Source organism: Callionymus lyra, chromosome 3, assembly GCF_982586985.1.
Source record: "Callionymus lyra chromosome 3, fCalLyr1.hap1.1, whole genome shotgun sequence".
NCBI classification, from domain to species: domain Eukaryota; kingdom Metazoa; phylum Chordata; class Actinopteri; order Syngnathiformes; family Callionymidae; genus Callionymus; species Callionymus lyra.
The window spans coordinates 10,162,324-10,189,006 of record NC_141820.1 but is presented as its reverse complement, the minus strand read 5'-3'; the positions used below and the strand labels follow the sequence as shown (position 1 = coordinate 10,189,006).

Sequence of the window (26,683 nt, the reverse complement as noted above, 5' to 3'; positions counted from 1 at the left end):
TTCTGGTGCATCAAAAATATGGATTAAACGTTTGTCATCATGCGGTTTTGGTTGAAGACCTTCATGTGAATTAAAGGAAATATTTAGATTTTACGAAAAAAGGGTGAATTTATTTTTTAAACTTTAACTCTGAAAGAGTAACTGCATCAATAACTGGTGGTTTTGTGATTTATGTCTGTTTTTACTGACCTCTGCCGGCTCTGGACTTTACAGCAGCTCCTCACGGGTAAGAAGTTCTGGGAGGCAGACGACTCCGGGAAGGACGGACCGAAAGGAATCTTCCTGGATCAATGGAGGGACAGTGCCTGGGGGGCTTCAGGTACGAGTCCCTTATTGTTTTGATACATGTCAGATAGCCTTCGCTAACTCTACCCCCCCCCCCCCTCTCTACAGACCATTCTGTGTCTCAGCCAATCATGGTGTCCCGACGGCCGGGTCAGGGCTTCCACGGCGGTGAAGTCGGCGTGGGTTCCGTGATGTCGCCGCGCTCTGAGAGCGGTGGTCTCGGAGTGAGCATGGTGGAGTACGTGCTGTCCTCCTCGCCGGCCGACAAGCTGGACTCCTGTCTGAGGAAGGGACCTTATGTAAGTCTGGACCGATCTTCACCTCGTACGTGTTCTCGAGGTTCAGTTGTTATAAATGAGGTTCAGGTTATAACATCTAAACTATAAAGGGGGTTCATTGTGATCATATGGTTTATAGCGATAGTGAATTAAATCGTGTCAAACATTGTTATTTCAAATTCAAAGGAGATTAATGTTCATGTTGATATCATCAACTTAAGATGTTTAAGTTAAGGGATTTTATATTTCAAGAATGAGAGTCAATTTGATGCTGAAGAAAAGGGATTTGTTTAGTGAAGGAAAATGAACACGGAGATAATTGTGATCAATTAAAGATTTTGACCGGTTGTGTGTTCTGAGTTGGACCCCTGAGGATTAAAGAGTTGCTGGAATAGATGTGGGTTTTGATTGAAATGTGTGCGTTTTGTGTCAATAATGGATTGTCTGGCTTTATCTGAACTGATTGCAAATCTTCTGCTATAATAGGAAAGTGCTGGAAATTAACATCATTACAATCACATCTACTGTTAAACTTGAAGTTCCATTCAAAACTTCCCTCACTATATCGGGTTTCCTTCTCGCTTCCCATCGTCTCACAGATTATGTTTTTTGAAAACCTTTCTACATAAGGAAATGTAAAAAAAAAAGCTCCTTGTCATTGATCACTTTGTTACAAACATTTAAGTGAAAAGCAGATCAACTTCAAAACAACCAACAACAGTTTGTGGCAGGCACTGATAACCGAACCCCCTTCACTTATGGTGCCATCAAAACTCCCATAATTCCTTTTTTAACTCACTGCTCCATTTAGTGATGGATGATTGATCACCACAATAATGTATTTCAATACTACGTCTATGTTACTATGGTTTGCTGGGCGGCAGAGTACTATAGGAGCAGTACACGACACTGAGAGGTATAGTACCTCATATGCAATGTTGAGTTTGCAGGTTCAATCTTGTGTTGAGCATTTATTTGTCGTAATAATTCACAATTAATGTTAAACTGATTGGGTTTTTGAGTACAAACCGTTTGAGAATATAGAAAAATGTCAATGACAGTTTGGAGAAAGTTTATAAAAAGTGCAAGGAGAAATCGTGAGGCTTCAACATGTATTTAAATGGTGTAAAATGGTCACTACTTGTGGTATTTGCAGGGGTTACTTTCTGAAATCCCCCTAGCGATAAACGAGGGATGGCTGTGCTTGTCTTTCATTGTGCTTAAGTTGTTTTCCTTGTTCTCTGCCCAGGGTCAGAGGGATGGCGAGGTGGAGGAGGAGAAGAGGGAGAAGCCAAAGGCGGCGTTTGAAGGAGAGAAACTCAAAGAACTGGCGGAAAACGAAAGCGACGCGATCAACGACGTGATCAATCCCAACGGGTTACCGGTGCAGAACGGCCTGGACGTGGACGTCAAAGAGTTCGGGTAACGATGCCTCGCAGGGACCTGATGGGAGTCGCACCTTTTCGCTCCGACTCTGAAGGGGTTTTTCCTTTTTCTCAGTCGAGTCCAGGGCAACATGCAGCAGCCCGGACCCGAGGGGGACCTACTCGGGGTCCCCGGGGGGCCCGACGGCATGACCCCTCTCGGGGGCGGGGGTCCCAAACCTCCCGACGACTTCTCCGGCGTGGACCAGGGAGGCGTCACGATGGATCAGATGGAGTCTGTGATCGAGCCGCTACAGTTCGACTACAACGGTCAGATGCAGATGGACTCGGGTCCGACCGTCGGCTTGTTCGACTACAGCAACCAGCAGCAGGTACTGACCGCTCTTAGTCGGCATCTGGATCTTAGTGTGTGTGACAAGAATCTGACGATACGATATGCTATATAATGATACTGTAGTAACAAGTATATATGTGTAGTATTGTCGAGTACTTGACTCTGGTGTTGCAGAATTTACAGACCACATGACTCTTGACGAAGTCGTAACTGATTTCATTTGTTTTTAAAAAACAAAATGTCTCCAAAAATCAGCTTTAAAAAGCTGCTGGAGTCGACTGTATCCTCTTGTCCTCAGTCATCTCCATTTTTCAGGATTTCAAGGTTCCTTTTTATTTTAACTAAAAATAATAAAATGTATATAAAATTAGATTTTTTTATTTCTTATTATATAATTTATTTGATAGATAAAAAAAATAAAAAACAGAATGGCAAAAAACAATATCACCAATTTTGAATTTCAATAGTTATTTAATTTTGATCGTAATTCTTTTACAGTTTACGTTTTGAGTGTGTGTAATATAAAATTATTTGTATTTTCAATTACGACATTAACATGAAAATATTTACAGCGTTTTTACATTTTGTAAAGTGCAAATAAACTTCTGGATGCTAGATGGCAGCAGAAATTAAATCCAGCAGCTAAAGAAACATAAAAATCTGGCCATTACTAAGGACGAGAGGATACAGTCGACTCCAGCAGCTTTTTAAAACTGATGTTTGGACATATTTTGGTTTGAAAACAAATTAAATCAGTTACGACTTCGTCAAGAGTCATGTGGTCTGTAAATTCTGCAACACCAGAGTCAAGTACTCGACAATAAATACATCCTTGTTACTACACTATCACGACACCAGAGTCAAGTACTCGACAATACTACACATATATCCTTGTTACTACACTATCATGACACCAGAGTCAAGTACTTGACAATACTACACATATATCCTTGTTACTACACTATCCCGACACCAGAGTCAAGTACTCGACAATACTACAAATGCATCCTTGTTACTACACTATCACGACACCAGAGTCAAGTACTCGACAATACTACACATATATCCTTGTTACTACAGTATAACGACACCAGAGTCAAGTACTCCACAATACTACAAATGCGTCCTTGTTACTACACTATCACAACACCAGAGTCAAGTACTTGACAATACTACACATATATCCTTGTTACTACAGTATCACGACACCAGAGTCAAGTACTCGACAATACTACAAATACATCCTTGTTACTACACTATCACGACACCAGAGTCAAATACTCGACAATACTACACATATATCCTTGTTACTACAGTATCACGACACCAGAGTCAAGTACTCGACAATACTACACATATATCCTTGTTACTACACTATCACGACACCAGAGTCAAGTACTCGACAATACTACACATATATCCTTGTTACTACAGTATCACGACACCAGAGTCAAGTACTCGACAATACTACACATATATCCTTGTTACTACAGTATAACGACACCAGAGTCAAGTACTCGACAATACTACACATATATCCTTGTTACTACAGTATCACGACACCAGAGTCAAGTACTCGACAATACTACACATATATCCTTGTTACTACAGTATCACGACACCAGAGTCAAGTACTCGACAATACTACAAATACATCCTTGTTACTACACTATCACGACACCAGAGTCAAATACTCGACAATATTACACATATATCCTTGTTACTACAGTATCACGACACCAGAGTCAAGTACTCGACAATACTACACATATATCCTTGTTACTACACTATCATGACACCAGAGTCAAGTACTTGACAATACTACACATATATCCTTGTTACTACAGTATAACGACACCAGAGTCAAGTACTCCACAATACTACAAATGCGTCCTTGTTACTACACTATCACAACACCAGAGTCAAGTACTTGACAATACTACACATATATCCTTGTTACTACAGTATCACGACACCAGAGTCAAGTACTCGACAATACTACAAATACATCCTTGTTACTACACTATCACGACACCAGAGTCAAATACTCGACAATACTACACATATATCCTTGTTACTACAGTATCACGACACCAGAGTCAAGTACTCGACAATACTACACATATATCCTTGTTACTACACTATCACGACACCAGAGTCAAGTACTCGACAATACTACACATATATCCTTGTTACTACAGTATCACGACACCAGAGTCAAGTACTCGACAATACTACACATATATCCTTGTTACTACAGTATAACGACACCAGAGTCAAGTACTCGACAATACTACACATATATCCTTGTTACTACAGTATCACGACACCAGAGTCAAGTACTCGACAATACTACACATATATCCTTGTTACTACAGTATCACGACACCAGAGTCAAGTACTCGACAATACTACAAATACATCCTTGTTACTACACTATCACGACACCAGAGTCAAATACTCGACAATATTACACATATATCCTTGTTACTACAGTATCACGACACCAGAGTCAAGTACTCGACAATACTACACATATATCCTTGTTACTACACTATCACGACACCAGAGTCAAGTACTCGACAATACTACACATATATCCTTGTTACTACAGTATCACGACACCAGAGTCAAGTACTCGACAATACTACACATATATCCTTGTTACTACAGTATCACGACACCAGAGTCAAGTTCTCGACAATACTACACATATATCCTTGTTACTACACTATCACGACACCAGAGTCAAGTACTCGACAATACTACAAATACATCCTTGTTACTACACTATCACGACACCAGAGTCAAGTACTCGACAATACTACACATATATCCTTGTTACTACAGTATCACGACACCAGAGTCAAGTACTCGACAATACTACACATATATCCTTGTTACTACACTATCACGACACCAGAGTCAAGCACTCGACAATACTACACATATATCCTTGTTACTACAGTATCACGACACCAGAGTCAAGTACTCGACAATACTACACATATATCCTTGTTACTACAGTATCACGACACCAGAGTCAAGTACTCAACAATACTACAAACGTATCCTTGTTCCTAAAGTATCACCATTTACTTCAATATATCCAATCGCTGCTCCTGCTTTTTGATGCGGGTTGTATCGCCAGATTGTTGCCAATACACAGCCCTAGCATGTATATTTCCTCCCACATGGAAACACTTGAACACGATGGTGTGTCTGCAGCTCTTCCAGAGGAACAACGCTCTGGCGGTGCAGCAGTTGACGGCGGCACAACAGCAGCAGTACGCTCTGGCCGCTGCACAACAACCTCACATCGGTGAGAAGTCTACACTTCTGTTGAAGTATGACAAAGTTAAATGTCGGTCATGACTAAATGTGTCGCCAGGTCTGGCTCCAGCGTTCGTACCGAACCCCTACATCATCAGTGCGGCCCCCCCGGGCACCGACCCGTACGCTGCCGGACTCGCGGCCGCGGCGACGTTGGGTGAGACGCTGAACAAATGTTGCATAATTCATCAGAGCACTTAATTAAAAGGTCCATTTTGTTCACGAACAGGTCCGGCCGTGATGCCGCCCCAGTACTACGGTGTCACTCCCTGGGGGGTCTACCCTGCCAACCTTTTCCAGCAGCAGGCAGCTGCAGCCAACAGCTCAGCCAATCAACAAGCAGCGAACCAAGGCCAGCAGAACCAGCAGCAGGTTAGAGTTTTTATTCAGCGAGTTTGGTATTACTATTTGTTTTCATAAGTTACAGTAAATAAATTCAGGAAAATTCTTTTATACAATTGTAAACTTGAATCCTAAACATTTTTTGTTTGTTATAAATGTACAATTTTAGAATTTCGAACAATTTTCAACTATAATCGAACAATTTTCAACTATAATCGAACAATTTTCAACTGTAATCGAACAATTTTCAACTGTAATCGAACAATTTTCAACTGTAATCGAACAATTTTCAACTATAATCGAACAATTTTCAACTGTAATCGAACAATATTCAACTATAATCAAACTATTTTTAACTACAATCCAACAATTTTCAACTATAATCTAACAATTTTCAACTATAATCAAACAATTTTCAACTATAATTAAACAATTTTCAACTGTATTCCAAAAATGTTCAACTATAATCAAACAATTTTCAACTATAATCCAACAATTTCAACTATAATCAAACAATTTTCAACTATAATTGAACAATTTTCAACTGTATTCCAAAAATGTTCAACTATAATTCAACAATTTTCAACTGAATTCCAACAATTTTCAACTGTATTCCTGTATTCAAACAATTTTTAACTGAAATTGTAAATAAGGTTATTTTTTTAATCTCAATAGAATTTTAAATATCAGTGAAAACAGTTCTCATTATTTCTTACTCTTCTGTTCAATACATCTAAGAATTAAAAAAACGATTCCCAAATGACTTCTTTATAAGGTATACGTTTATTTTTTTCTTTGATACACTACTACTAAAATGCAACAATTTTTAAAGTAGTGTTTTTTTGTTAAAATCTGTCTTCCGCTAATTCCCGTCCATAATCTTTCCTCCATCAAGGTGATGCGTGCAGGTGGCAACCAACGACCCTTGACCCCCAGCCAAGGCCAGCAGGGACAGCAGAACGACCAGCTGGTGGCGGCAGCAGCCGTGAACTCGGCGCTGGCGTTCGGTCAGGGGTTAACGGCAGGGGTCCCCGGTGAGCACGACCTCTTTCACTTCCAATATAATCTACACTCAATACGTTAAGTCTTCTGTTTAACAATCTTGACTTCGAAATGGTTCAGGTTATCCAGTTCTGGCCCCCGCAGCCTACTACGACCAGACGGGGGCGCTAGTGGTCAACACCGGGGCCCGGAGTGGCCCCGTCCGCCTCATGGCCCCGGCCTCCGTCATCATCTCTCCGTCTGCGGCGCAAGCAGGTAAATATCTAACGTCACGACTCATGACTTCGACCACGATTTCTGACTCCATTTTCCTCTTCCTGTAGTCGCCGCTGCCGCCGCTTCAGCCGGCGGCGCCAACGGCGGTCTCGGCGGCGGCGCCAACGGCCCGTTCCGTGCCATGACTTCCCAGCAGGCTCAGCAACAAGGCGGCCCCGGCGGCGCTCTGGGCGGAAGCTCCTTCTACGGCTCGTCCTCGCTCAGCTCCTCCTCCCAGAGCTCGTCCCTGTTCTCGCAAGGATCCGGTCAACCCGGGCCCGGATCCGCCTCGCTGGGCTTCAGCCAGCCCGGCTCCTCATCCCTGGGGCCGTCACTCGGGGCCACGCTGGGAGGCTTTGGTACTGCAGGTGAGTAATCTCGGATTACTCATTTTTTATGTCTTCATAGGTTTTAAAGTGTTTTTCTTAATGTCTTTCCAGTGAACTTGAGACAAGTTCCTGATCCTGTCCCTGCAACATTGTAAATGTGTCTCTGTCGCCCTCTAGTGCCCAACTCCAGCGGCGGCAGCGGGTCGAGGCGAGACTCCCTGACGGGGAACAGCGAGCTGTACAAACGCACGGCCTCGAGTCTCAACCCCATCGGCCACGGAGGCTTCTACAACGGCACCCTGGGCTTCAGCCCTTCCCCGGGGCCCGTGGGGATGCCCCTGCCCAACCAGGGCCCCTCTCACTCGCTCACACCCCCGCCCTCATTGTCCAATCACAGCTCCTCGTCAAACCTCAATCTTGGTGAGTTGCTGCTGCAGACTTAACGAAAAATACCTGTTTTATATGCTGTCACCTGACTGGAGTTAATACATATAATATATGGAAGTAAATGTGTGTCATAAGGCTTTGAATGTTTTTAACACAATTTACAGCGAAATCAGACTTTGAATTTTAGAAAACCTCAAATTTCAGGCCCTATGAATTTTATACCGAATTTATTCATGCATTGAAACGCATAAAATTGAAGGCAAAAAATAAATGTGTTTAAAAAGAAACAACTTTAATGTGAATTAAATTAAATAGAAATCAATTCAGTGTAAGACAGGGGCGTGTCCACACTTTTTTGGTTGGCGAGCTCCTTTTATAATGATGAAATCCAAAATTCTGCCTTCATCAAATTTTCTCAACATAAGTAAGTGTGTACTTTATCATGATGGAAGGATGTGTGGATTTAATAATATTCGTATAAAGGCTGACTTGCATAAATAACTACAGACAAATGGTGCTAACAGTGAGAAGCATATTTCCTCATATTTGAAAACTTTTCCTCTGATACTGACTTTCAAAAATGACCATCAGACCTTAAGCTCAGTGTCAGCCTGTATTGTCAAAATCTCATCCTCCACTACCTGGTCTGGAAAAGCGCTATATAAATGCCAAATATTTACTTACTTACAGACAAGATCAAGAGCCCTGTGTACTAAGAATTACATTGATTTCCTACTAAAAAAACGGTCGTACACTCGAACCCAGGAAATGGTGCACGAACAAAAAATATCCCGATGTTTGAATCTGTGCGTGATGCGAATCAAAGCACTTTTCCTTTGTTCATCCAAATCAACATAGAATTCAGACGGCTTTCCATGCCTCTATTTAAATACATGTCAACTATATTTAAATGAACCGCGAAACCCAAAATCCTCCTCTCCGTGATCAAGAAAAAAACCAATGAATGAATTCAAACTGGACTAACGGTTTAGATTTGTTAATATTTAACATTTCTGACATGAGTCACACTTGTGAGTTCAGACGAGCTCCGGTGTAAGTGTTTATATTTTACATACACAGGTATTAAAAATAATACTTTATTAAGAGGTGACCAGTGGCTCATTTGAAACATTCACATGAAGTTTAACCAGAATAAAACTGTTACTTAATAATTGTAACGTAGTTTAAGTTTGCGTAAATTAATTTGTTGGTATTTAAATATGCATGAATATGAATACATGTACATTTAAAAACTGCATTTTTACAGCATCAAAATGTAACTTAATTTTAAAAACATTTAAAAGTTATTTTTTCGCCTTCTATTTTTTTTTAATGCATGGATAAATGTGTAAAAAATTAACATTACATTTTTACGTCTGCTTTTGATTGAATGTGCATAAAGTCAGTGTAACTAATTCATAAAGTCTGACATTTACTTCAATGCTATTATACAAACATGTTTATAATTAATTTAAAAAAACTATTTATTAAGAAATATTGCATTGAGAAAACTTTTTTTTTAATTATTGTCAAGTTATTAGTCATTTAATTATTTTAATGCTTAATATTTAGTTCAACCGTTCAATATTCTGATGGTACTGATAGAAAGTTTATATATTTGTACCTGGTATCAAAAATGTTTGATTGATATCCAGCACTTAATGATAATTTTAATCAGGTAATAGCTATTTGTGAAGCGTCTTTCTAGACCAGAGTCACCAAAGTCGTCTTGTTGTTCAGTTCAAATGCTGTTTAACAGGCTCTGTTTGTGACGGTGTTTGTTCGAAGGATAAGATCTTCTCTCATCTCTGCAGGTGGACTGACGAACGGCAGTGGACGCTTCATCTCCGCCGCCCCGGGAGCAGAAGCCAAGTACCGCAGTGCCACCAGCTCGGGCTCCTCGCTCTTCTCGCCCAGCAGCCAGTTGTTCCCGTCGTCGAGACTCCGCTATGGCATGTCGGACGTGATGCCCTCGGGCCGGAGCCGCCTGCTGGAGGACTTCAGGAACAACCGCTACCCCAACCTGCAGCTGCGAGACATCGCCGGGCACATCATGGAGTTCAGTCAAGACCAGCACGGCAGCAGGTGAGTCTTCAGCGCCGAGGCCGCGTTTGACCATAGGAAGTCTTTTTCCACGAGACGTTTGGCAGCGAGGATCAAGATGATTGACACGCTGGACACTTTGATGACAGTTCAGAATATAGGGGTCAACGACTTGGGCAAAGAAATCTACTTGCAATTAAAAAATATATATATATATCAATATCTAAGTATGAGATTTATTTAATTTATTATTGATCCAGCTTTACAAGTCATTGTTTATCATTATTATTATTTCATATTTATTTAGTTTTATATCTATTCCCACTTTAATCTTATGTCCCTTGTTTTTTTTTTTATTGTATTTTATTCGCTTCATTGTCTAGCATCACAAACACAACATTTGATAAAATCAACGTAAAACACTCTGTAGACCAGGCTTGTGTATTATGATGAGATTTAAGTGATTTGAATAAAACATCTTTATTTAACTCTAATACTGTTAAATAAAAATCTATAATAATTACAGAGCCCTACAAAACACACCTGCAATGGACAATATATTAAAGTATATAAATATCACACAAACAAATGTATTTTTATAACCTTTTTGCACTTGTTTTTAACTGGCAAAGAAGGAAAAAAAAGCCTTGTTGTCTCTATTTGCGTTTGTTTCTGCTGCCACCTAGTGTAGAGTCGGTGTAAACTTTCTTTTAAAGGGTAGGCTGTGATTAAAAAAAAAAACAACATTCTACTAAATCGTGATGATTATTATTAATAAAGTGGTTCAGAACTTGTTTCTTTAAGAGCAAATAAACCTCCTGCTACAGTCTGAATCCATACTTTTATTGGTTTTACATCGTTAAAGGTTCTCCGTTAGCTTGACGCGACAGATTTTCCTTTCAAATGCTTAAATCTGTCTGAGGGTTTTTTTCTGGATAAGTTTTTTGAGCTGATACCCGGCGGGAGCATTAACAGACTCGGAGACTGAGAGAGGAACTGGTTGCACTAGTTAAAGATCAACTTCACTCCTTCAATAACCTGTTGTCTGTTCTTTTGTAAAGATTTTGAGATGAACAGTTTGTTGGTGGAAGGAGGACTAAAACCTGTACAAGTGTAGTGTATGCATTATATTCACGGTCAACCTTCAGATAAAAACGGTTAAAATTAACTTGCAAAAAACAGCATTAAGTGCATGAAATATTAGTTTCACAATAATGCTAAATCAGCATTTCCTTGGATTGGTTTCTCTGCAACAAGATGATCGGATATAGAGTTTGTCTTTCACTACTTGTAAATAAACTAGACTGGAGTCGCTAATGTTGCTTCAGAGAAAATGCCAACTTTTGTTTATAACAAAACACATTCATTCACACAGTAATTAAAAACAGTGGTATTTTTCTTTATTTTTGTTTGGCCCGTGAGTTTCCAGGCACCGATCCAGAGTCCAGGAACCAGTGTTGTCTAGCAAATATGACCAATCCAAGTGTTAAACTTAAGTATTATTGGACATTAGAGAAATGGTTGATCCTCTTACCCAGAAGACACCTGTTCACCTCAGCTTGTAGCATGAATTGAATAGATCTTAAATCTTAAGATAGATTTGTTTGTTAAGGCTGTGTATTGTCAAGAATCTAGCAACACGATGCATATCATGATACAGTTGAGAGCAAAGTCCTAACTGATATAATTTGTGTTAAAACTAATTAAAAATTATGTCCAAACATCAGATTTTAATGCAGCTGGAGTCAATTGTATCCTCTTGTCCTCAGAATGTTGCAGGAATTCATTGTTCCTTTGTGGACTCAATAACTGCTGCCATCTAGCAACCGGAAGTTTAATTTCAACTCAAAAATGAACAAATTCCATTAATATTCGCATGTTAATTGTACATTAACAAATATATTTTACCCACTTTATGCAATTATAAACGATAAAAGAACTATGATAAAAACTATGTTTAGTTTTTAATATTGATGGAGTGCCGTTGAATATCGACACAAAAAAGTTGCAATATTTTACTGTTTAGATTTTTTTGTTTTTACTCAACACACTCGAATGAATACAACTTCTTGAATGATTCTATAAACATGTCCCTCAGAGGATTAAAAATAAATGTTTTGAAGAGTATTTAAGTGTCTATAAACATTGTGTGTTGATGTTGTAACGCTACACGGTTTACTCTTCAGTAAATGAAACTTCATACTAACGGCTCATAAAACGTGTAAATAAACAAAAGAATGAACCTTGTAAATGTGAAATAACTCCATGATAAAGTGACATTTCTCTGGATACAAGGTCGCGACTCAATCTAAAGGATGAAAATTAATTTAATTATCAAATGATTTAAAACTTCAGTTCATAAAACTTCAGTTCGGCCAATCAGGCGGTGAAACTAGAGCTGCGTGTGTTTGGATTTTAAATAGTTCCAGAGAAGACAAAACATAATTAACTTTAAAAAATCCAAACACTTTCGACGTCAAAATTGTGGATATACGTCTGAAGACATGAAGGTTAAATACAGTGAGATGTTTATACTGCGGTTTGACTCTGTTCAAAAGTCTGATTTTCATTCAGGAGATAAACTGTTAAAACATTGGCATCTTTTCCAGAGTCTGTGAGGGAAGATGATGTTTTGTCTGTCGTGTGTGAAAAAGCTGCTGCTGTTTAACAGTTTTTATCTCGAGTCAAAACACTGAATGGATCGACGACTGTAACTAAAGCCTCTCTGGAGTCACAGAGACACAGCAGTGATTCAGAACAACAACGACTATTAGACTATTAAAGATCTACGTTGACTTTCACGAGTCTCTGTCGGACGCATGAGCGTCTGCACAGTCCCGACAAATGTATACCCAAAAAAAACTGCAAACAATATTTGAGTTTGTGAACCAGATGGTCATTTTCGTTGTATGAAGTCATTAACATTGGTGCCTTCATTTGTTATGTAAATCTCCAGCTGTGATGATTATCATTAGAACAAGCTTTTGATGTATGTGCGACGAACTCGTCTGAGGAAGACGTCAGTTTTAAAACCCAGCTGGAAAATAAACATAAAGAGTATTGTGTAGTAAAATTAATTTGATGTTTGTTAAAGTAAAGGTCGGATATAAATGCATGTGAATATTAGTAATTTAATTTGGATTTCATTTTATAAGAAAAGTAATTGAATCCTGCTGTTATCTCTGGGTCAAGGTGACCCAAAGGCTTGGAAACAAATGTGTTTGTGGTATCCCTTGTGTTGTCTCAGGGTCAAGGTGAACCTCCACCACTGCATATGTATTTCTGGAAGCCAGGGAGGTCGTTCACGTTGACCCAGAGACAACACAAGGGATACCACAAACACATTTGTTTTAGAGCCTCAGGGTCACTTTGACCCAGAGATAACACAGAGGTTAATACGTTTTTTCTTTTGCGCAGATGTTCAAGTCCTTAAGTGTCACTCTGACTTTTCTTTGTGAGGATATTGTATATTCTCCCTGTGTTTGTGTGGGTTTACTCTGAGGACTCCGTTTTCCTCCCACAGTCCTATAACGTAGAGCTTAATTGATTACTCGAAGTTATCTGTGTATTGTTTTTCTGTTGTAGTCTGTTAAGTTGTGTTTCTGGTGATGCGTGTCACGATACAGGTGCAACAATACGATATATAACGATATATCCTTGTTCCTATGGTATTGGATTATGTTTGTAGTATTGTCCAGTACTTGACTCTGGTGTTGCAGAATTTACAGACCACATGACTCTTGACGAAGTCGTAACTGCTTTCATTTGTTTTCAAACTAAAATATGTCCAAACATCAGCTTTAAAAGCTGATGGAGTTGACTGTATCCTCTCGTCCTCAGTCATTACTCTTGACAAAGTCGTAACTGCTAAAAAAACCCCTGCTAAAGTCGACTGTATCCTCTCGTCCTTAGTCCTCCAAAGAATTTACAGACCACATGACTTGACGAAGTCGTAACTGCTTTCATTCGTTTTCAAACCAAAATATGTCCAAACATCAGCTTTGAAAGCTGATGGAGTCGACTGTATCCTCTCGTCCTCAGTCCTGGCTAGGATCTCGTTTTATTGTATTGTTCCTTTAGCTGCGGAGGATTTTATGATATATTTGTTTTCGATGCAGAGCAGTTGAATATTAATACACCGAGTTACACTCTTACAAAATACCAATTCTACTGTGTATCAGAAGTACTGGAGTCGTTTTTAATTTGCTGGTTTGAAGCTCATTGTTTTATGGCGGGTCAGTGAACCCAACGGTACCGAAGCATTTCTTTGTATCTCAGTCACTTGGTTCCCAAAATAAATCTCGTTAGAAATCAAACTCTATAAACCGACTTGTTTACATACTTGAATGAAACCTTAAAAGATTCGGTCCAAATATTTATAGACTCGCCGTCTCTCTCTGCAGCAGGAACTCCATATAAAGAAGGAAAGATAACGAATCCGTCGTCTGGCTCCGAGTCGCCAATGTTATTATTAATAGGAAAACAAACTCGACCAGCTGCGGCAGAATGTTCCGCTGAAAATATCTTTTTTTTTACTGTGTGTGACGTCCATACCACACATTTTCTCTTCCTCTCTCTTCACCGGCTGTTCATCACTTTACAAGTTCTCTTCTCTCCTCGTCCGACTCGTCCAGAAGGAATCGCCAGAGACTCGTGCGTTTGCTGGACATGTTACGACTGCAGAATATGACTTTAAAACTAGTGATGTGTTGATGAGGCTTCATGAAACAGCTGATGAGGTGTCATGATACAGTGGCTTTGTTTTGAAAGACCACTAGATGGCGCTTTCTGGTTTATAATCTTTGGCTTTGATGTACATTTTAATATTGAGAGCGACATCTAGTGGCAAAATGAAGACACTGTATCATGATCCCTCGGCTGTTTCGTGAAGCCTCATCAACACTACTTTTAAATACATTTTATATATAAATGGACATTATTTCTTTGTTATTTAATACAAATATTTTACTGGATGATAACAACGAAACTATTTGAATCTTTGTGTTTTAATCGTGCTTTTTATTTACATCTCAATCATGACGTGCTTCTCAAATTAAAAAAAAACTGTTCCAAGAAAGGTTTTAATCGTCCTTTTTATTCCCGGCAGTGATGTTCGAGTGCTCAAAGTATAAAAACTTCTACTATACTTTTCTGTCCTTGAAGGTTGCCGTGTCAAAGAGACAAGACCAAGTTAAAACCTATAAAAACTGTAATAAAATGAGAACTTTCATATGTGTCCTACCATGATTTTATTGCCCACTAGTACTGAAAAAATAAAGTTTGGTTTAAATTTATTAGGCAAGGGTTTGCAAACAAATGTATTAGGTTTGTTGAGTTTGATATATTAATTAAAGTGTAATTTTGATTATTGTTTTTACACCCAACTAATACAATTCTTTGCAACACACTTCATGTCGCCCCGACGATCGTCCAACACTGACGTTTCCTCGACTCTCCTTCGAAGGTTCATCCAGCTGAAGCTGGAGCGAGCCAGTTCTGCCGAGCGCCAGCTGGTGTTCAGCGAGATCCTGCAGGCGGCGTACCAGCTCATGGTGGACGTCTTTGGGAACTACGTCATCCAGAAGTTCTTCGAGGTCCGCGTCACACGATCTTTTTCATGTAAGAATAAGGTTTTCTGACTTTTTTATTTATGTGGGCTTTCAGTTCGGTAGCCTGGACCAGAAGCTGGCTCTGGCCGAGAGGATCCGAGGTCACGTCCTGTCGCTGGCCCTGCAGATGTACGGCTGCAGGGTCATCCAGAAGGCTCTGGAGTTCATCCCCTCGGACCAGCAGATCATCGTGAGTACACTGGTCTCTGTTTCGTTTGTGGCTTTTATATATATTTATATTGTATCAATCAAGTCTGTACGACCCCAGAAATTGGTGCCGAGCACTAATCACTGCACCCACTTTACTCATGGTGACAACAAATCTGTGAACTCCCATGATGCCTTTCTGCGCCACACTGCGCTATTAAGTGGCGGCTGATTGGTCACTGCAGTACTGTATTTAAATTATCAGTCATGTTTCCATGTCAAGTTTTTTGACTGGGCGGCAAAGCCCGACAGGATGTCACCTCTATGTAATGTTGACTTTGCAAGTTCCAGAAATATTTATCTTTATTTTATCGGTTTAAAGTATATCAGTGACATCCAAATACTGCATGTTTGTATTTCAAACATTTCTTCTTCTTTTTTTTTAATAATTGAATGAAAAACCGTTTTCTACACATAGTTCTGTATTCAATTTCCGAATTCAATATTTTTCCATTTGTAACCTTAAATTTAATGTATGTTTTTATAATGTTGCAACCAGAAAAGACGAAGGTTTTAAAAGTCTACGATTTAAAAAAAAAAAAAAGGGTCATTGAATGATTGGACTTAAAATGTCAAAAGCAATATTGGAAAAAAATGCAAATTTTGAAAATAATCCCTTTTTTTATTGTTAAAAAAGAACAAATTCAGACTTTCAATGTATTTTTTTTTTTTGTATTTGGTTGAAATCGTTAAAAAATAATAATGCAATGCTTAACCCTTGTGTTTTCTCTGGGGTCCCGAAAAACCCTTGACCCTTAAAACTTTTTAATCGAATTGTAGATGTTCTTTAACATTTCAAATGTTCAATAATCTCTTGAAACTAATATATAATCCCATAAATACTGTTAATTCAAACATTAAACGGTCACTACTGTTTTAAAGAACATAACCTCGTGATAAACGAGAGACCATTGTTTTCACGAGGCGTCTTAAATAAGTGGCTCCGAATATCTCCCTGCCGGGGAAATCGGCAAACAAAACATCCCAGTGTTCCAATTCCATGAATATTACGCGGCTGTAAACGAGGCTCTCCGGATGATCGCGGCGCAGATGAAAAGCTTTTATTTCTCCGGTTTTATGACGGAGCTGCTGCTGCGTCTCTGCAGGATCCCTGTTACTGCCATACGTAAATGAAATGTGTTATTAACGTAAAGACGTGTTTCCGCCACAGTCTCGTAAAAAAACCGCGTTGATAAAAATGACTCACTTTCCTTTGACTTCCTGTCTCAGAGCGAGATGGTCCGGGAGCTGGACGGCCACGTGCTGAAGTGCGTGAAGGACCAGAACGGGAACCACGTCGTGCAGAAGTGCATCGAGTGCGTCCAGCCTCACGCCCTCCACTTCATCATCGACGCCTTCAAGGGACAGGTGAGAACACGCCGCCGCCGCCGCTTCGTCTCGCCGCGGTCGATGACTAGATCGTCGCCGGGGAAAAAAAAAAACATGAAGGCTTGTCCGCCTTCCGGGCCCCCGCCGGTTGCGTCGCCATGGCAACAGGGAACCCTGGACCTTCTCTGGTTAAATGTTACATTAACATAAAGGTTGTTGAAGGTTCCACGTCTTCATGAACTCTCGTTCAATCCACGACAAAAACCATCCTTGACGCTCCGCGTCCTTGAGTCCGACTTGAGTTTCTTCGGCGTGTTTTTTCACTTCGCTTTATCTCGTCTTCTTGTTGCAGGTTTATTGAAGTGTGTCTACGATAAACTGTTTTTTCTCGAGGTGAAAGAGAATATCAATACAATACCGTAGCAATATTAAATATATATACCGTATTTTCCGGACTATAAGTCGCTCCGGAGTACAAGTCGCACCAGCCATGAAATGCATAATAAAGAAGGAAAAAACATATATAAGTCGCACTGGAGTATAAGTCGCATTTTTGGGGGAAATTTATTTGATAAAATCCAACACCAAGAACAGACATGTCATCTTGAAAGGTAATTTAAAATAAAAATAGAATAGAGGCAACAACAGGCTGAATAATTGTACGGTATGTTACGTTACACAACTGAGAACCTGGTATGTTAACATAACATATTAAGAGTTATTCAGAGAACTATAGCATAAATAACATGCTAAGAAGTTTAACAAACCATCCGTGTAACTCCACATATAATAGTAAAATAAAGTATAACTCAAATCCAATGAAATCTTAATCCTCGGTGTCACTTTTAAATAACTAACTAACTCCAGAGGTAGAAGATGCGGCGCTTCCTCTTCTACGTCGAAATTATCAACACAGGCCTAGAGCGCCCTCTTGCGGTTTAGTGTGAAAACATCAGTTTATGTTTTCTAGGTTTGTAAGAAAAAATGTATACACATGAATATTGCAATATTTGTTTTTCCAAGATGCATATATTAAATAGCACTGTATCAATTTAAAACACATATTTACAATCACATTTGATTTTTTTTTATTGTTTTTTAATGGTTTATATTTTAGTTTATTTTGTGTATGTATGTATATACAGTATATATATTTATGTATATATATATATTTAACTAAGCGGTTGCTTCCATCTAGCAAGTTTTATTGCAACATAAAAATGAACAGACGTTACATCATCGCATCTAAAGGAACAACGAAATCACGCAAGATTCCGAGGTTGACTGAGTGTGAGAGGATACAGTGACTCCATTACATCCTCTGTGGATTTAGTAACGGTGAAAATCTGCTAGATCCTGGGCAATGACTGAGGACGAGAGGATACACTGGACTCAGACAGCTTTTAAAGCTGATGTTTGGACATATTTTGGTTTCAAAACAAATTCAAGTTTTCTTTTGAATTTTGTGGCGTTCAAACCACATTTTATTTTTTATCATAGTTCTAGTATATGGTTTATATTTCAATAAAATGTGTATGAATTAAATAATGAGATTGTATTTACAATTATCGTAAAAATATGGAGTTTGTTCATTTTTCTGTTGAAATTGTGGCAGCATCATTACATCCTCTGTGGATTTAGTAACGGTGAAAATCTGCTAGATCCTGGGCAATGACTGAGGACGAGAGGATACACTGGACTCTTTTAAAGCTGATGTTTGGACATATTTTGGTTTCCAAAAAATGAAAGCAGTTAAGACTTCGTCAAGAGTCATGTGGTCTGTAAATTCTGCAACACCAGAGTCAAGTACTCGACAATACTACAAATATGTCCTTGTTACTACAGTATCACAATATATCGCACAGTGCATCTTATCATAATGGGCACCAGATTCTTACCGTTACACACTAGTGTTTTCTGACATCAGACTCAACAAAATGTTTTCCGCTCAACTTGGTTACGTTCTGCCGCATTGACTCACTAATCTTTTAAGAAAGTGTTGCCAAAATGATAATCTCTTTATATATTAAATACATGATTGACAGCTGAATGGTTTCATGTCGGATAAATCCTGACGTGACTGAAGCTAAATATGATGTAAAAGGTATAATTTATTTTGAAACTGGCAACAAAAAAAAGGTTTTTATTCTGCTAGTTGAAGTGAAAATGCCTCTTGAATGATTCAAGTGCTTCAATTAATTCCAGGTTATTGAGAGAAGTATTTACACTTCACCGTCTGCCGTCTCAGGCGAGAGCGTTTGTAGGGTTTTCACATTCCTGCTGTGACTGTTGTGAGCGTCTGAAGAGTAATGTTGAATAGAATCAGGGGTGGCTTTTGTCAAGAAACTGGCGATACGATATGTATCACGATACTAGAGCGATCATGTGATACACTGCCATAAAGTGATACTGTAGTAACAAGTATATATGTGTAGTATTGTCGAGTACTCTGGTGTTGCAGTATTTACAGACCACATGACTCTTGATGAAGTCGTAACTGCTTTCATTTGTTTTGAAACCAAAATGTGTCCAAACATCAGCTTTAAAAGCAGCTAAAGTCGACTGTATCCTCTCGTCCTTAGTCACCACTGGGATCTCTATGGATTTCCCTGTTCCTTAAGCTGAGTATAATTACTGCTGACATAAAAGAAATATGAAAATAAAATTACAAATAATAAAGTATGTGTGTACACATATATATTGGGGTAATCTGGAGATACGATATATGGTGTAGTATCAAGGATATATGTGTAGTATTGTCCAGTACTTGACTCTGGTGTTGCAGTATTTACAGACCACATGACTCTTGACGAAGTCGTAACTGTTTTCATTTGTTTTCAAACCAAAATATGTCCAAACATCATCTTTAAAAGCTGCTGGAGTCACTGTATCCTCTCATCCTCAGTCATGACTCTTGACAAAGTTGTAACTGCTAAAAAAAACAGCTAAAGTCGACTGTATCCTCTCATCCTTAGTCACCACTGAGATCTCTATAGATTTCCTTGTTCCTTTAGCTGGATATAATGACTGCTGACAGAAAAATAATAAAGTATGTGTGTATGTGTTTATATTAGGGTAATCTGGAGATACGATGTATGCTAATACTGTAGTAAAAAGGATATATTTGTAGTATTGTCCAGTACTTTACTCTGGTGTTGCAGTATTTACAGACCAAATGACTCTTGACGAAGTCGTAACTGTTTTCATTTGTTTTCAAACCAAAATATGTCCAAACATCATCTTTAAAAGCTGCTTGAGTCACTGTATCCTCTCGTCCTCAGTCATGACTCTTGACAAAGTCGTAGCTACTAAAAAGCTGCTAAAGTCGACTGTATCCTCTCGTCCTTAGTCACCACTGGGATCTCTATAGATGTCCTTGTTCCTTTAGCTGAATACAATGACTGCTGACAAAAAATAATAAATTATGTGTGTACGTGTATATATATTAGGGTAATCTGGAGATACGATGTATGGTAATACTGTAGTAAAAAGTATCCATATTTGTAGTATTGTCCAGTACTTGACTCTGGTGTTGTAGTATTTACAGACCACATGACTCTTGACAAAGTCGTTTCATTTGTTTTCAAACCAAAATAGGTTCAAAAATCCGCTTTAAAAGTTGCTGGAGTCGACTGTATCCTCTCGTTCTCAGTCATCGACATGTTCCTTTCTTTGCGGAGGTTGAGGTTTAATTGCAACACAAAGATGAACAAATGTGTTGTATATTTGCATGTTCGTTTTAAGTTTAAAAATATATATATATATATATTTTACACACACTTATTGAAATATTAACTATATGAAATATAGACTTTGGTATATTTGTACATAAAAAGGGCCTCTTTCATGAGTACTCACTTTTCTCAGTCTGCCGTGTGTGGAACCTGTCAAAATAAAATGTCGCAGCTGACTTTGCTTCAAACCCGGCATTAGTTTCCTGCTGATGTCGCCGCCGAGGAATCATGTGTTGATCTCAACGAGTCCTGATCATGTCCTGCAGGTCTTCGCTCTCTCCACTCACCCGTACGGCTGCCGAGTCATCCAGCGCATCCTCGAACACTGCCTTCCCGAGCAGACGCTGCCCATCCTGGAGGAGCTGCACCAACACACGGAGCAGCTGGTCCAGGACCAGTACGGCAACTACGTGATCCAGCACGTCCTGGAGCACGGCCGGGCCGAGGACAAGAGCAAGATCGTGGCCGAGATCCGGGGCAACGTCCTGGGCCTGAGTCAGCACAAGTTCGCCAGGTTAGAGAATAATCACCTCAAACATTTCAACCCGTCGAGGGCTTGTTTTGACGTCTTCTCTCTGGTCGTGGTCTCGCAGTAACGTGGTGGAGAAGTGTGTGACCCGGGCGTCCCGGGGCGAGCGGGCGGTGCTGATCGAGGAGGTCTGCAGCCTGACCGAGGGCCCCCACAGTGCCTTATTCACCATGATGAAGGACCAGTACGCCAACTATGTGGTGCAGAAGATGATCGACGTGGCCGAGCCCACGCAGAGGAAGATCGTGATGCACAAGGTGAGGAGAGAGGGTTGAAAAAAAAAATATATATATATATATATATATATATATATATATCATGTACATGTAAAAATATATTTAATCATGTGTAGAAATATATTTAATATTTATATATATATATATATATATATATATATGTATTTGTATTTATTTGAAGTGTTTCAAGTACAGTTGACAATGAATCAATCATACAAAAACTTTACAAAATGGTAGTGAATACACTGTAACAATAACTATATTAATAATATAATTTATAATAACTATAACACATAATTATTATTAAAAAAAAAATTATAATACCTAGAGGGTTGTGGGAAAATTTTGATTCACTGATACTATATTTTTTTCATGATATTGTATCAATATTTAATTGCACTGTATCCAGTTTTTTGTGTAAAATTAAATTATTCAATATTTTTTTTTTTTTTTAAGAATTAACATGTAAATATACACGGCATCTGATCATTTTGTTTGTGTTGCAATTAAACTTCTGGCAACTAGATGGCAGCGGTCATGACATCCTTTCGCCGCTAAATGAACAATGAAATTGTGCAAGATTCCTTGGATGACTGGGGGCAAGAGGATACATTAAGCTCCAGTAGCTTTTAAAGCTGATGTTTTGACATGTGTTTAAAAAAAACAACCAAAACAAATAAAACGTTGCTTGTCCATGACTGTAGTGTCAATAAAGTTATAGTTGTATTTGCATGAGCGTAGTAAATCAAAGTCGGTGAGTGAGAACGGGTGAAACCGGTTATAGCTCTTGGCTACATAAAACATATGCACTCACAAGAACACCCCAGGGTGTACAGTTGTAACCGTTGGTTCTACGAACGCCTCGGGAGGTAACTCGTAGGGCACTGGTCCAGAAGAGGGCTGAGGTTTGTGATCCAACCAGTCGAGCACTTCTAGTTAAACCAAGACTGTACCCGGTTGATCGTCAGTCAGGTGCTGCTCGTTGAAGCCTGATTGGTTAACTTGTGAGTTCTAGAGGGCAGAGCATGCATGAAGTAAAACTGAGGAAAATTAAAGTACATAGTAAGACAGTCAAGTTTTTTTTCTCGTTATCCAAGAAAATATTGGGAATCAAATAAATACATTCATAACCTTATGAAGGAATCTGACGTCTGAACAGGAAGTATATATGGGAAGTATTCATAATGATTCAAGACCAGAGCTGTGTCTCAAATCGCATACTTGCGTACTTAAACTTAGTATTTTTAGTGCATAAGTGCGTCAGTTAGTATGCGAAATGTAGTGCTCCATACACACTAAATTGTTACTAAAACGTCCACAAAACTATATATATACATCCACCATCTTAGTGACGTTGACGTTGTAAACGGAAGTTACTATATACATATATATATATATATATATATATACATACTTACAGGTGTATTTATAGCCAGCAGTACGAGGATGACACGTCTTCAGTGCTGATACCGGCGTAAATATCTCGCCAATATTTCGCTTCTCATATTTCTTGATCCAAACCAAACATGCTGCCAGCAGGTGTCGCTAGTGTTCCTACAGCTGGTTAAAATCATTGTTAAATAGTAGTAGAAGAAGAAGCTGTCGCGTCATTTCCTGTTAGTGCGTAGCAGCAGAGTTTGATTTGAGACACACTATCTGTGGAGAATTAGTTACTAGTTAGTACTACACTATCCTGATGCATACTAACTTCTAGTGCACTAAGAGAAGTATGTGAGTTGAGACACATGTGATCCTGGACATTAAGGACTCGCTTCCAACTATGACTCTCGCTCTAATAAAGTCGACTTCTAAGAGGCTCTGGTTCTGTCACGGAAGGCGTTTGATTCTCCCGGTCGAGCGTCGCTCCTGGATCTTCTCTCCGGGTCCATTCAGGGGGAAAACCCTTCGTGTCTGTGGTGAAGACTGACCCTCTTCTCGTCCTCTTCCTCCTCAGATCCGGCCTCACATCTCCACCCTGAGGAAGTACACGTACGGGAAACACATCCTGGCCAAGCTGGAGAAGTTCTACGGCGTGGACCTGAGCCCCCTCTGCGGACCACCCAACGGCATCATGTGAAGCCCTGTGTGAAGACATGTTTACCCCCCCATCACCCTCACCCTCCCCCCTCCTCACTCCCTGAACCCCTCATTGGACTGAATATCTTTTGCTGGGAAGCTCTTCCAACACCCCCATCTATAACCCCTCGTCTCCATGACGACCCTTCAGGAGGAGCCTGTTGCTACAAGACGGCCTTTTGGTTTAAGCGATTTCGTCGCCCCTCCCCCCCACTCCTGTGTCACCCCCTCCTCCTCCTGCATTTCATCGTCTTTATTTAAATCATTGGACAAACAACACCCCCCCCCCCCCCCCCAGACCACCCTACACCCCCGAACCCCACCTCGCCGTCGACCACTACGAGAAAGTCCGTCGCACACTTGTAGATGCTTCAGCGAACCAGCAGGCGGATCATTTAGCATGAGAGAGATTTTTTTTGTTTTTTGTTTTTCTGGTCTTGCTTCTATAAATATAACGTGTATACTTGGTGTAGACCTTTGCATATATATAAATATACTTCTATATATATGTGTATAAAACTTTGTAGTTTTCTGGGTTTTGATGTCGACTCTGTATCTATAATGTATCCTAGTAGTGACCACATACTTTGATTGTATACTTGTATATTTGTAAACCCTTGTAATGTAAATGTGCTTTATCACCCTTTTGTTATGATGAGAAGAAGAAGAAGAAGAAGAAGAAGAAAAAAATAATGAAATTCTCAATTTAAAAAAAAATTGTTTAGAAGAAAAAAAACTTCATTTCAGTGTATATTCTCACCTACTCGGTCGTGACATGAGTTGTTGTATATTGTAAATTGTAATATCAAAAAGTTTTGTTTAAAAATGCCCTTTATACAAACGTAGTGCTTGTACAAAGTTTTTCCGCCAACACTTGGGTTTTATCTCGTCACTGCTTAACTTAACTTTCTTTACCTCCCTTTTTTTGCTCCTGTTTATTTTACTCGTCTTCCTTCTCTTTTCTTTCACCTCCTTTTTCTCTTTTTCTTTTTCCTTTCCATCGGCTCGACCCTCGTGAAGAGACGGCGGCTTGTACAGCTGAAGTTTCTCTCCTGCTGTATCATACTTGTTGATTTATTTTCTTCTTCCCTCCGGCGAGAGCAGCCGCGCTGTACATTGAAAAAAGAAAACAAAAAAAAAAACCAGCCTTGTGTATATTTACTACGAGCACACCTGTAACCATATGTGTATAGGTAACAGAACCTGTGTATGCTTATTGCCTGGGCAACTATTTTTTGTAACAACTGTTGTAGATTGTCTCTCAACAATTGTGTGACCTTTATTTTGAAATTAAACAGAATAAAAATGAACATCGCTGATGTGGACGTTTGTTTTGTTGACTTACGACGGGGGTGGGGTGGGGGGGGGGGTCCTGATTACGAAACCTCGCGGATTATACGACGGAAAATATTGATACGCTTGAATATCAACTTTTCTTTTTTTTTTTTTCACCATATGCACTGATATTCAACAGCACTGTTTCTTTGAACATGTTTTTATTGAGATATACACCATTTAAGACATACTTTATACAAAAAAAAAATACTTGAAAGCCAAGTAGAAACTAGTTTAAAAAATATATATACAATTAACACGCAAATAATTCCTACATTTGTTGCAAATTTACTTCCATCCGCTAGATGGCAGCAGACTTCGCATCCGCCGCAGCTGAAGGAACAATTAAGTCACATGAGATCCTGGCTATGACTGAGGACAAGAGGATACAGTCGACTCCATCAGCTTTTTAGAACTATATCTCTGTGACCGTCCGTATTTTTATTCTGCAAGGCTTTGTAATATTACGCGGCAAGGCTTCATAGTATTACTTTGCAAGGTTTTGTAATATTATTCACGAGGCTATGTTGTATAACTCTACAAGCCACCATTGTATAAATATGGATCCATAGCATAACTGTGAGACTTTGTAGTATTGCTCTGACTCTGCGAGGCTTTCTTATATTATTCCACAATTATCTGTTTATTACTCTGCGAGGCTCTGTAGTATTTCTCCAGGAGGCTCCTTAATATAACCTCAAAGCTCTGTAGTATATCTTCATGAAGCTCCGTGGTATTACTCTACAGGCCTCCGTAGTATAAATATGGATCCCTAGTTAGTCTTTGTATCCTTTGTCTTTGTTGTTTTTCTTTGACCTATGTTCTTTATCTTTATACTTAGATTGTGTCATCTTGTTCTTCCTCTTATGTTCTTCTTATTTTATTTTTTATGTATTATTTTTTATTATTTATGAAAAATTGCTGGCTATTGGTAAAAAACAATTTCAATATCAATCAGTTTTACAATCATCAATAAAGTTTTACCTTACCTTACCTTACCTTAGTATAACTCTGTAGGACTTTGTAGTATTGCTTTTCAAGGTTTCATAGTATTTCAGCAGAAGGCACCATATTATTACTCCACAAGGCCCTGTAGCATTACTCTGCGAGGGTAGAAAGTATTACTCTGCAAGGTTATGTAGTATTAAATCCTGAGCCTCTGTAGTATTACTCCACGAGGCTCTGTAGCATTACTCGGCGAGGGTAGAAAGCATTACTCTGCAAGGTTACGTAGTATTTATTCCTGAGCCGCTGTAGTATTACTCCATGAGGCTTTCTAGCATTATTGGCGAGGGTTGAAAGTATTACTATGCAAGGTTACGCAGTATTCAATTCTGAGTCTCTGTAGTATTACTCCATGAGGCTCTGTAGCATTACTCTGCGAGGGTAGAAAGTATTACTCTGCAACGTTATGTAGTATTAAATCCTGAGCCTCTGTAGTATTACTCCACGAGGCCCTGTAGCATTACTCTGCGAGGGTAGAAAGTATTACTCTGCAAGGTTATGTAGTATTAAATCCTGAGCCTCTGTAGTATTACTCCACGAGGCTCTGTAGCATTACTCGGCGAGGGTAGAAAGCATTACTCTGCAAGGTTACGTAGTATTTATTCCTGAGCCGCTGTAGTATTACTCCATGAGGCTTTCTAGCATTATTG

General features: G+C 39.2%; 1 protein-coding gene across 5 annotated transcripts in view; it reads left to right on the top strand.

Moving 5' to 3' along the window:
* The window catches only part of pum1 (pumilio RNA-binding family member 1), a 33,146-nt gene extending 8,147 nt beyond the window's left edge, over nt 1–24,999 (top strand). For 2 of the 5 annotated variants that reach the window (XM_087786406.1, XM_087786405.1), the window contains exons 5-22: nt 214–319; nt 394–584; nt 1,813–1,985; nt 2,064–2,319; nt 5,511–5,604; nt 5,674–5,772; nt 5,845–5,987; nt 6,853–6,991; nt 7,080–7,214; nt 7,283–7,582; nt 7,721–7,963; nt 9,745–10,015; nt 15,438–15,567; nt 15,638–15,772; nt 17,020–17,157; nt 21,119–21,366; nt 21,446–21,638; nt 23,572–24,999. In XM_087786406.1, coding sequence (XP_087642532.1) covers nt 214–319; nt 394–584; nt 1,813–1,985; nt 2,064–2,319; nt 5,511–5,604; nt 5,674–5,772; nt 5,845–5,987; nt 6,853–6,991; nt 7,080–7,214; nt 7,283–7,582; nt 7,721–7,963; nt 9,745–10,015; nt 15,438–15,567; nt 15,638–15,772; nt 17,020–17,157; nt 21,119–21,366; nt 21,446–21,638; nt 23,572–23,694 — 3,117 coding nt within the window. In that variant the 3' untranslated portion in view covers nt 23,695–24,999. The remainder of the gene's footprint in view (nt 1–213; nt 320–393; nt 585–1,812; nt 1,986–2,063; nt 2,320–5,510; nt 5,605–5,673; nt 5,773–5,844; nt 5,988–6,852; nt 6,992–7,079; nt 7,215–7,282; nt 7,583–7,720; nt 7,964–9,744; nt 10,016–15,437; nt 15,568–15,637; nt 15,773–17,019; nt 17,158–21,118; nt 21,367–21,445; nt 21,639–23,571) is intronic. The other 3 variants (XM_087786407.1, XM_087786409.1, XM_087786408.1) reach the window with 3 other exon arrangements.
* The last annotated feature ends 1,684 nt before the right edge of the window (nt 25,000–26,683 follow it).